Consider the following 12231-nt stretch of genomic DNA (forward strand, 5'->3'; position numbering starts at 1 on the left):
CACAGTGGAGCTTGCAGACTAAGCAGCAGCTCCAGTGTCTACAATCACAAATCGGAAGCATCCAATCCGATCTCCTCTGCTACGGACCAGTTACGCTACATGTGAAATATGGGTGAAGAGGAACCTCTTTCAATTATGCTGTTTCCATTTTCTCTAAATCCCGAAGAATATTTTCCATAGGTGTTTTCAGTGATCATTTAGTATGTAGAAAGTGGTTAAATAACAGACTGCATATGATGCGTTTGCACAGGAAGCAGTCTACCCTAGGAAAGGCCAGGGCTGTGGTCAGAGTAGAGAAGGTTTTTAACTCCCGGTTCCAGTATTAGATAAAGTGTGACACTGGGGTCTTGCTTAGCCTCATGAAGTCTCTTTGTTAGACACATCCTACTTTGTAAATGTGTCGTAAAAATCAGAGGAAATTACAGATGGAAAACCCCAAGGAAGGAAACTAACTAGCCCACTGCAAGCACATCATAACCGAAGAGGCCGATAGATTCTAAGATGCCAGATAGGGTTTCTATGATCTATGAAGTCAATGTGTGGAATCTCAAGAAAAGGATGTACCCTTCAATGTGACCCGCTTTGTGCTGTGCTATGGGGTCAGACACAGGGAGAGCTGATTAGGATAAAGTGGGAAACAGAGTGACAGGCCACCTGACCACACAAAGCACATGAGGGATGATGAGCAGCATAAGGAGAACAAAACAATGGTGAGAATGGGGAAATCTCAGTCCTGGGGACAGCCGTGGGGTGAGACTCACACGCCATCGCTCCCAGGAACGGTCCTGGAGAACAGAGTGCTGGGATGTCGGCTGAGACTGCCACTCACAAGAGGAACCCAGCTGCCTCTGAACCGGTGAGGTAGAGAGAGCTTTTGCTTCTCTGGAAGGATTCTGCTAAGCCCAGATTCTCATACCAACTTGCAGATACACATATACACATGTAGGTAAGTATGTATATGAGTGGTGAGCGAATAACGGCAATAAGGGGGTGATATATTTAGATGTGTTTTGAATACTGTTCTCAGCATTCTTTATACTGACATAGTCTCCCTACAGCCAAAGATATACAATGTCATATCAGTGAATGGCTGCCCCCAAGTTGACACACAGAACTGTCTACATTCCCAGGTATTCTGGCTCTATGGTTGTTTTTCAGCTGGGCACCGGACTGCCTGTCTGACTGTTCCAGGTTGCTTACTTCATCCAGGCTCTGGTCAGCATCTAGCACCAACATGCCATGCAGAACCTGCCATGCTCTGCTTTGCTTGGGCACACTGAGACAGACATACCACAGGGATTTGCTATTGTTTATGTTGGGGGTTTTATTTGTGTCCTCTGTTTGTCCCACATAGAGCACAATTTCAAATGACAAGTTACACAGGGAACTGCCTGTTTCTGATTCTCTTGATTCATACAAACAGAACATTTAGCCGCAATGAGTCCCCTTCCATAGTTTGCAGACTATTAACTAATTCTACAGTCTGGACCTCTCTACAGATCCTCCCCTCCCATACCACCCCAGGCCTAGTATCACTTTTTATCACCTTCCTGATTTCTATGATGTGTGTGTGTGTGTGTGCGAATGTGTGTGTGTGTGATCCTTTGTGTGTGTGTGTGTGTGTGTGCCATATATGTCACACACACACATACAAAGGAAACTTGTCCTGAGAGTTTACTAGTCTAGACAAAACAGTCTAGGTAAAAACTCCCAGCTGCCAAGCTCTGGTTTGCATGGTGAATGACTGGATCCCTTGAAGACTCAGCTTTCTCAAATCAAAATTGGAATTACTAATAGCACTTAACTTGGAGTGTTCCTATGAAATAAATGATGCAATGCATGAAAAGAGTTCAATTGCTGCTGGTCCTGCTCGAATTCAGGCTCCCCAGGAGGTGAGGACATCTCCACCACTGGAAGCCATCAGGTTGAGTACAGAAAAGAGGGAGCAGGTAGAAGGGACACTTCTGCTGGAGCCACACAACATGCTTGCAGCCAGGAGCCCTGTTCAGTGAGAACTCTAGAGAGGAGTCCGTGGCAATTGCTTCAGATGAAATGATACAGCTTCTCAGTGGATATCATTATTTAGATAAAGATACTGCATCCCAGATACAATGGAAACACAGGTCGGAGTCAATGTACCATTGTTTCTCCTTTATTTGGGATAATTTTAAATGTCTTAAATAATTCATTGCTATTATCATTGATCAGCACTTGCCCTGTCCCCCCATTGCCTGCACAGTGAACTTTGAGTGGCCCTCATCACTGGTGTCTCTAGCAGGTTTGGGAGCACTTATGCATAGCTGAGCACCTGACTCTCTTGACCTTGGTGATTTTATGTGACCAGATGTCCCAAATGCTACTGTCCAGGGCCACATCCATAGCACAGTCTGCTGCCACATCCCGCACAGCTCTGGGGACAGAGTTGACTGAGGTAGTGAGGGAATGAAGAAGAGACAAAACACAGAGACACAAAGACACATGGACAAGCTGAGATTGGGTGGACTGAGCTCTCTGATGGAGAAGCCGCAGGACTGCAGAAGCTCCGTGTGTTTATAATATACATTGAACAGCTAAAATGGAGGTCATTGAGGTCATTACATATAGATGAATGTATGTAATCAGGAGGCAGGGTTGTCGTAAACAACTGGATCAAGGAAACATGTATAGTTAATCTCAGTAGAGGCATAGTCTTCAGGACATAAATATCCAGGGAGAAGACAACACCAGTAGATATTTTCTATATACTGTCAACATCTGTACACGGACCAGAGAGAGGTTTTACTCTTCCTATGAGCCTTACTGTATGCATGGGATAGCTTTGCCATTTTCCCATGAGTCTAAGGGGGTCCTTGGCATGGCGAACTCATGTCAACAGCACACCTTCACACAGGACTTTACACACTCAGGGCTTCCTCCACCTTCACTTCCCATCTATAACACCACTGAGGTAGCATGGAACCCACACAACAGGTGCCCTAGTGTTTTATATCAAAGGTTGGCAAGCTTTCTTCCAGATGCAAACTTCAGGCTGTACACGCCATCCTGCCTATGTCTGTGCACACAGCTGTAGGCATCAGGTACAGAGGAGGTAGCCTGAGTTCCACCAAACATTATTTATGAACAGTGGAATCCAAGTGTCAGAGGACGACCATGGGTCATACAGTGTGCTAGTGTTTCTATTTTTTGTTCCCCAGTGATTTAAAACCATGAGACCATCGCTGTGCTGGGTGGTAGGAAGGAAAGCAGAAGGCCATGGCAGAGCGTGCTTTGAGGCCACTGTTTTCAGTGCAAATGCTCAGGCTCCTCAAATGTCAGGATTTCATTATCATTAGCAGTAGGTTGTAGCTCGATTGATCAACCTCTGTGCATTGTTCCTGGATGAGCTCTCTGGTGTATTCTGACATGAGCAGCCATGCTGCCACCACACATATCCAAATTCGGCACATTTTCAGACCTCAAAGATGTTACTTCATAGTCTCTTCTATAAAATACTCCCATCAGGGTGAACACATCACTTCTGCAAACAGGCTTGGGCCAGTCTTTCTGCAGGTCTGAGCTAAAAGAAAAAAGAAAGAAAGAAAGAAAGAAAGAAAGAAAGAAAGAAAGAAAGAAAGAGAGAGAGAGAGAGAGAGAGAGAGAGAGAGAGAGAGAAATAAAGAAAGAAAAGGTGGTGTGTGTGTGTGTGTGTGTGTGTGTGTGTATGTAGCGGGGGACACAGCTGTGCACCAGAGAAACTTACAGAGCAGAAAAAAAAACAAACAAAACCAACAACAAAAAACCAAAAACCCAACCCAGAGGGAAAGCTACATTGGGCATGAAATTTGCATGCCATCAGCAATCAAGCCACCCAGAATAACATCTTCCTTTCAGTGTAGTCATACTCGATCAGAAGCATGGAATGATGGCTCCCAGAGACGTTTATTAATCTGGGCAAGAGCAGTCCTGTGAGGACACTGCCCCTGCTTCCTTACCTGGGCCAAGGTGAGGGTTGCTTGTTTGCAGGTGCCACATTGAACTCGGAGCTTTCCAGGCTGGACCTTGTGGCAGGGGCCTTTGCAGTAGACAAAAAAGCTGTTGTAGGTGGGTTTAACTGCTGGGAGAAACCAGAGACAGTACCCAATCAGTGCTAGTCCAGACTGAGCCAAGACTCCATCTATAAAAGTCTCTTAGAGGCAAGCTGCATACTAACTCCACAGGGACATTTTGTGAAGTTAGAAGAATGAATATTTCAAGGAGGAGATAACGATTTAGAAAATGTAGTTTTATGTTGAAAAGGGTTAAAGTGTCCTCTTCTTGTCATGCCAACAGCCCTGTGACTTACTCATCAAAGTAAACAGGCTGCCCCCCCCCCCCCCCCGCCGCCGCAGCCAGGAGCTGGGCCAGAGCATTTGCAGCACCGGGAAATTAAATGCCTTCCTCGCTGCTGAAGCCTGAGAAGAGGACAGGCAATTCCGAGACTCTGGAAAATTCGGAGGCCACTGCCCCTGAATTCTATTTCATGCTTCTGTACACAGCAGCAAAGACTCAAGATCTTTTTCCTCTTAGAATCATATCTGTACAGCCAAGCCAGCCTTTCTCTCATGGCCTGAGTGATCGGACCACAGTTGCGGGTTCCTAGGGAACACTTGCCCCAACTCAGTAACATAAAATAAGAGTCCTGAATCCTACGGAGCTTAACAGATCCTGCAGCCTGCGCTGAAGTGCAACCTTGGCATTCTGTTAACAGTCTCTTTAGCTGGACAACTTCAATTCAAACGCAGTATTTGCAAGTGTAACGGGTAAACATGAAGGGATCAAGCTAATCAAATAATTTCTCTCAAGTGTCAATATTCTCAAAGTGCCATTCCTTAAAATAAGGGAACCTTTTACAGATATCTGATGCTTTTTGTGTCTGAAAAGAACTGACTAGAAGCTCTTAGGGTATGACAAGTGCTTTCTAAATTTCTAAGTTTTCCCAACTTAATAGGTTCTTTTTTGATCATTATCTATTGTTTCTGGGGGTGAGACACATGTGTTTATAATGTTAATCATCTTGTCAGAAACATTTAGAAAGACTATGCATTCTTCATGGCTATGAATGAAAGGTTTTGGTGGTCCAAATGCATACAGCTGACTAAAAACAGGATAGAGACAATGAGCAGACAGCAGAAGTCCCCGCTGTTTATTTACTCGGCTTTGATTCTGTAGCTGACAGAACTTTCTAAAATATAAGATAAAATAAGGGACATCCTGATGCATTTGTAATATATTCTATAATGGCTGCTCTTTGGCAATGAGTACTTAGCTGTCAGTTTGAAAGGCAAGACAGACTATAAATACATGTTTGTGTTGATGCTAAATATCTATTTTGACACCTCTCTGTAGCTTTAGTGCCTTTGTGGGCAAGATATTCTAGTTGTGAATATCACATGGTTATCGGCAAATTTAATTGTTACATAAAATATATGAGGGTCAGAATTGAAACACATAGCTATGAGTTCACGTCACAGTAATGTTTATAACACAATAAATGATTGACTGTCAGAAGGTCACAGGAACCATGACAACTCTAACCTGTGCTAAGAACCCTATTCCATCTCTGTTAGAATTTATCAAGGAACCCCAAGAAAGATGTCAACTTTCCTCACTGTTAACCCTTAGCAACAATAGGAAAACATTGGGTCCCACAATTTTCATAATCCACCTGTGAAACTTAAATAATAAAAATACAGGAAAAATGAGTGAAGGAAAGCAAAATCTCTCCAAAAGGGAGTCAGTCAGGGCCTCAGTCAGGGCCTCAGTCAGGGCCTCAGTCAGGGCACTGTGGGGAGAGGAGAGTAAGACCTGTTGGGAACTGAAGACTCCTCTCATCCCTTATAGCATCAGCAGTGTCTGTGGCATTGTCTCTGCTAATGATGTATGGGGGATGGTGGGGGTGGGGTGGGGGGGGAAGCTATTCCCTTCCACTTCTGCCTGCCTCAACTTTCACTAAGTCCTCGAGAAACCTGTCGCAAAATGCTGCATGCCATCTTGGTGCCCCAGAATCCTGCAGGATGACATGCAATCCATTATACCTTGCTATCCACACCCAGCCAATTAGTAGCCAGGCTAACGGAGACCAAGGTCAGCACAGTGCCGGCCATGGCACATTTCAAGCTGTTGGTTTCATTTAGCCAAGCGGCTGGGGTTTCAGGTGAATCATGAGAGCCCTTTTCAGAGTGACCTCCTACCATTTTGGCAGTGTGACATGCTTTACGGTGGGCAGGGTTCCCATTTGGCCTGACTGATGAGCCTACAGCGGGAACTCGTAGTCAGTCATTCTGTGAAAGACCTCAAAAGCCTTTAGCAGGAACTTGGCACCTCCAGTCACTAAGGCACTTCTCCTGCTTCCACCTTATTCGGGACCTTAAATCTCCTTTGCTCTCCTTATCCCCAGGTCTCTCCTTCAATAGCCATAGTAACTGAAGTGGCTTATGCTTACAACATGTCCTCTTTCACATAAGAAGCAACAGCCGGAGCAGGGGCTGTCCCTAAATGGGTTGCCTGCCCATGGATCCCTTTCCCCTAACTGGGCTGCCTTGTCTGGCCTCAGTGGGAGAGGATGCACCTTGTCCTACAGTGACTTGGCGTGCTAGTGGGTGGTGATACCCAGGGGTGGGCTGGGGGCCTCCCCTTCTCAGAGGAGGAGGGAAGGGAGGGATGGAGGGAGAGCCTGTGGGAGGGTATACTGGGAGGAGAGAGGGTGATATTTAATATATTTTTGGATAATAGGCTTAAAAGCTAAAGAATCATTTTAATAAGACAGGTATTTATTCCACATGAATACATTATTGTATAAAACATTAAACAACATTCTGCTGTCTTAGAGGCCTTCCTACATCTGCCATATTGACACACGTGCAAACAATATGTGACCAGTATCTCCTTGTGGCTATGGAGCATTGAAAATGTGGCTAGGGATTGTTTTTTTCTTATTTTGTTAAACTTTAAAAGAAACTTCACTTCAAAAGCCGCAGGTGGGTAGCTGTTGGCAAGTCTCACTCCCTCACCAGGGACACAGACAGACAAGTCTAAGCAAAGAAGTCAATACACACCAAGGAGTCCACCTACTCATCCGAACTGCTAGTATGAAAATACAGTTGGAAGAAGAAAAGGAGAACAGAAAGGTTGGAATTGGAGGAAAGAGAGAGCTGGGTGGATCCAGGCTACACACCAGAGGACCAGCAAGGCTGTTCTTCCTGCTCTGCTCTGACTTCTACCACATGTGACTCCACAACCATCTTACATTTCCACGGACAATCTCCACCTTACGATCTGACCAGCATCCTCAATGTCCAACTGGAATGAAAATTCTCGCAAGAACTCTTTCTTTTGCTTTCCACAGATACGATGGCTACATGAAACAGTATCTAAGATCACAAAAGTGTTGGGACTTTGTATTGTCACTTCTGAACAACTGTCTTGGTCCCAAGCCATAGAACTGGCCCAGGTGTCTCAGCATGGGATGTCCTTCTTCACAGCCTTTGGCCAGCTTCTTCCACACTATCTGGCACTTGGTAGTTATGGCTCCTTCTCTCTTGCCCACTTCTGCCTGGAGCCTTATGGCTGTTTCTTAAAAATCATCTGAAGAGTTATTAGCATTTTCCAGCTATTATCTGCAAGCTACTCCATTTGCCATATCCTCTGATCACACAGGGAGTAGACTCTGTCCTTGACAATCCCTACAAGTCTCTTCAGACCATACCCATGGAAAAACATTCCTAAGCCATGTCAGGGATCCAGGCACAGATGACTGGACAGCGTCAGGGATCTTGATGGTACAGGGCTGGGTGGTAGTCCCTCAGAAAAGGCTTGACCACAGTTTTTGAGTATATGTCTCATAAACCAGGCACTAAAACTATGCAACATGATCAAAATCAGTACTACTACTGAAGTCTGGCATAAATCTCCATACATAACATGGAGAGAGAATTATTTTTCCCTATACTGACCTTAAGTTATTGACAATTCCAGTCTGAACAATATAGATAGCATTTGCCTAATGTGGTTCCATATTAAATCCATGCAGTAGAGACTTCCTGATTTACATCCTCTGCATAATGTCTCACTGGAATCATCACAGGACGTAGACTCTCTCCTCTCAGTCACAGGTAGACCACAAGTGAGGAGCTGCTCTGCTTGGCAGGTCAAACACAGACACTTCTTCATTTTACTAGGACACCTTCCCTCTGGAGAACCATAGGTAGCAGTCTCTGGGAAGTCATCTCTTCAAGAGATAAAAGATGCTCTCCTCATGGCTCTCTTACCTCATGGTCTTGGGAGGTGACTGTCTCCCTCTTTCCAGTCCCTAAAGACTCATGGCACTTTCTGTATATGCCATTGGCCCTAGGCTCAGACTGATTCACAGTTGTCGTCTATCTGTCCATTTTTTCTGTCCAATTTCATTCCATTTTATATGGTCCAAAAGCTAAGAGAAGTACTTTGAACTTAGTTAAAAACCTGTATTCGTGGGGATCATTAGATTTCCCCATATCTTCCAATGCTATGAAAGTTGTAGGTATGGCTTTATAAAGACAAACAGCAAAATAAAACATGCTGCTGTGATTACCAAATGCTTAGAATGTCTCTGTGTCAGAGAAACTCTTAGAGTAACTCCCCACGTTCTTTAAAAATGTTAGAATGTAACTCCTGAAAGCAGCAAAACTGACTCCAATAGCAACTTAGACCTACGATTTGTGGTGAGCAGAAAATAATGATTATTAAAATGCTATAGAGGATTTTAGCATAATTAAATGTTAAGGATCAAAATCCAAGCCAGGTGTGTTGGCCTATGGTCATAATCTCAGCTCTTGGTGTGTGGAGGCCAGAGGATCAGGAATTCAAGACCTGCTTCAACTGGCTTCCATTTCCCCACAAGAGTCAAATTCTCAAGTTTAACCTAGATGAGCTTCACTGGGGAAGGCAGTAGTATGTCAACGCCTCCCATTGCAACCTAGCTCCACTGAGTTATCTAAGCCAACGGAACCCAAACACCATTCCCTGGAGTGACCAAGGTGATGCTGTATTATAAACAACCTCCAATTATATAACCAGCCATCCAATGCTAAAATAGGCTTAGCGATCTCTAAGGAGACTCTATCCTTAAGAAGTTATAACTTAACTCTCAAGTTTTTCCAGCTTGGGTTTTTAATTAATGGACCTGAACGATGATTTCTTCTGGCGAGGCAAAAACTGCTGATTAAATGTGATGCCTTTGCTTGATTTCTGTTTGGTTGTTGTTGCCAATTTATTTTTTCATTATTCATTTGGAAAGTAATAAAGAGATCTCCCATGCCAAGATAAAACTGTAGAGTGAAGCATCATTTGAGGACTATGTTCATGTAAATAAGGCAAAAAGCCAGGCAGAGCACACTTTAGATGCTTTTTCTTCCTACAAATGGGCCAGGGATGAGTGCCAGCAAACTCATCTAGTACAGGAACTGCTGGGATTCATAGTTAGATCAACTTACAGTACTGATCACTGTATACACAGTACCAAAAGAAACTATGTACAGCCCCAGATGTGTTTATGTAGACTTACAGAGGTGGTAATGGTGAGCTTGGACAGCTATGTTAAACCTGAGTCATACCTTGCCACTGTGAGCCAGTCTGCTGAGCCTTTCTAGTCATCTTCTTTTTTTTTTATTAGATTTTTTCTTCATTTACATTTCACATGCTATCCCCAAAGCCCCCTATACCCTCCCCCTGCCCTGTTCCCCAACCCACCCACCCCTGCTTCCTGGCCCTGGCATTCCTCTGTACTGGGGCATATAGTCTTCGAAAGACCAAGGGCCTCACCTTCCATTGATGGCTTACTAGGCCATCCTCTGCCTCATATGCAACTACAGACACAAGCTCTGCACGGTGTGTGGGGGTACTGGTTAGTTCCTATTGTTGTTCCTCCTTGGGTACTTTCTCTAGCTCCTCCATTGGGGGTCCTGTGTTCCATCCAATAGATGACTGTGAGCATCCACTTCTGTATTTGCCAGGCACTGGCACAGCCTCACAAGAGGCAGCTACATCAGGATCCTGTCAGCAAAATCTTGCTGGCATATGCAATAGTGTCTGGGTTTGGTGGTTGTTTATGGGATGGATCCCCGGGTGGGGCAGTCTCCGGATGGTCCTTCCTTCTGTCTCAGCTCCAAACTTTGTGTCTGTAACTCCTTCCATGGATATGTTGTTTCCCCATTCTAAGAAGTAACAAAGTGTCCACACTTTGTTCTTCCTTCTTGAGTTCCATGTGTTTTGCAAATTATATCCTGGGTATTCTAAGTTTCTGGGCTAATATCCACTTATTAGTGAGTGCATATCATGTGTGTTCTTTTGTGATTGGGTTACTTCACTCAGGATGATATCCTCCAGATCCATCCATTTGCCTAAGAATTTCATTGTTTTTAATAGCTGAGTAGTACTCCATTGAATAAAGGTACCACATTTTCTGTATCCATTCCTCTGTTAAGGGACATCTGGGTTCTTTCCAGCTTCTGGCTATTATAAATAAGGCTGCTATGGCCATCTTCTGATCACTGAAACCGAGATGGTAACAGTACCAGTGCACAGGCTGTGGTAAGGATCTTAACAGTAACAATACAGGTGAGTCGCAGTTCTGTGTTGCACACCCTGAGAGGCTCTAACCCAGTGCCTCCTCTTACTTACTATGCTCTTCACACTACAACAAGTCACTCCTATGTCCAAGGACATTCTTTTCCCAATTTTATAATTCTTACATAATATTTACATCTTCAACCTACTCTAAGATTTAGAAATAGCTGGAGTGTAATTCTTCACTAATTACTTTTATTATTGCTTCATGCCTAGCCAAGTCCTTTACATTTCAGGAGTAGTGCTACGGAATACAAATCCTGTGCAAACTCTTGAATGTATTTACACCTTACTGAAGTCATTTTTGTTTATGATGTGAGGGTTGTCAGTGCACTGTTCTTTTAGAAAGGGTAGAAACAGGAAGCAGTTATATGGGTCCACCCAAGTAGGCAAACAAAGTTAAAACATTAAGTCCATATAATATAACTACTGTATTCTGATATTAAGACTTCACTGAAGTGGATTCAAAGTAGGTTTCAAAGTTCTACTTTAATGGCCAACTTCCAAATTACTGAGTATCCTTTGAAAGTAGGTACTGTTTCATAACTAAGTCTCCATAGTTTCACACCTAAAGTCAGGAGCTCCTGGGATGAGTGTTATTTCACAGGACAGCAGCACAGGTTTGAATATGACATTTCCTAATTCCAAAGAACTCATCTCCTCCTTGGCCAGATGATAACAACTTCAACTCAGGGGCAGTTTTTAGTAACTACTGTGGGGAATGACTTCACAATTGTTAGAAACTGGGCTTTCATCCTGGTTAGAAGATACACATTAAGGCCAGGGATTGCAAACATCATCTCAGCTCCTGCTTCCATCCTCCCTCATCACCATCCCTTTTTCCTTCTTTTACTAACGCTAGAGCTTTTATGGAAATTCCCATTACCATCTTTTTTTTTTAATATTTTTTTTTATTACGTATTTTCCTCAATTACATTTCCAAGGCTATCCCAAAAGTCCCCCATACACCCCCCCATTACCATCTTTTACCACTGGTGGTTGACAGGGGTATACAGGCACAGAAATTACCATGGAGGAAAATTAAGCATTTTTTCTAAGGATCAGTGCACATCCTTCCAACTGGCTATTGACCCAAGAAATGGCAATCCGTCGCAGGGCATCAGAGTCGATACACATTTTTTTGTTTACTTTTACAAAAAAAAAAAAGCCAATCCTTTTCTTGATACATGAGATTTATCAAAATTAATTGATTTAAATCTCCTATTGTAAATGTTCTGAGTATTAGAGACAGAAACCGATTAAGTAAATGAGCAATCAAATCTGCCTTAATGAGAGACTTCAGCAACCAATGCATGAGTCTTCATCCACCCAAATTCCTCATCTGAGTTCATCCGCAACAGACAATGCACGGAATTTTGCATAAATACTTTAGATATGATATATCCTACTTTACTGCTATCATTAAACAGGTATCAAGTTTCAATGCTTTCAGTATCTTGTTCCCCTGTGCCAAGTGATAAGACAAGATGTATAATGTTAATAAAGGTTATCTTTCCTAGTATTGATTTTGGAAGCCTTTGGTATATTGAGATGTTATTACCTGTTAAAAGATTGTTTTTCTTTAGTGTCTCAGTGATTAATTATAAAAGT

At 43.3% G+C, this 12231-nt stretch overlaps 1 protein-coding gene across 4 annotated transcripts in view; it reads right to left on the bottom strand.

Annotated features, from left to right (window-relative positions):
- Positions 1–12231, bottom strand: part of Prkn (parkin RBR E3 ubiquitin protein ligase) — a 1182118-nt gene that overhangs the window by 732118 nt on the left and 437769 nt on the right. For 3 of the 4 annotated variants that reach the window (XM_029471043.1, XM_021186389.2, XM_021186391.2), the window contains one exon: positions 3972–4093. In XM_029471043.1, the coding sequence (XP_029326903.1) occupies positions 3972–4093 (122 nt within the window). The remainder of the gene's footprint in view (positions 1–3971; positions 4094–12231) is intronic. The other variant, XM_021186390.2, reaches the window with a different exon arrangement.

The sequence above is a fragment of the Mus caroli genome, chromosome 17 (assembly GCF_900094665.2).
Source record: "Mus caroli chromosome 17, CAROLI_EIJ_v1.1, whole genome shotgun sequence".
Lineage (NCBI taxonomy): Eukaryota > Metazoa > Chordata > Mammalia > Rodentia > Muridae > Mus > Mus caroli.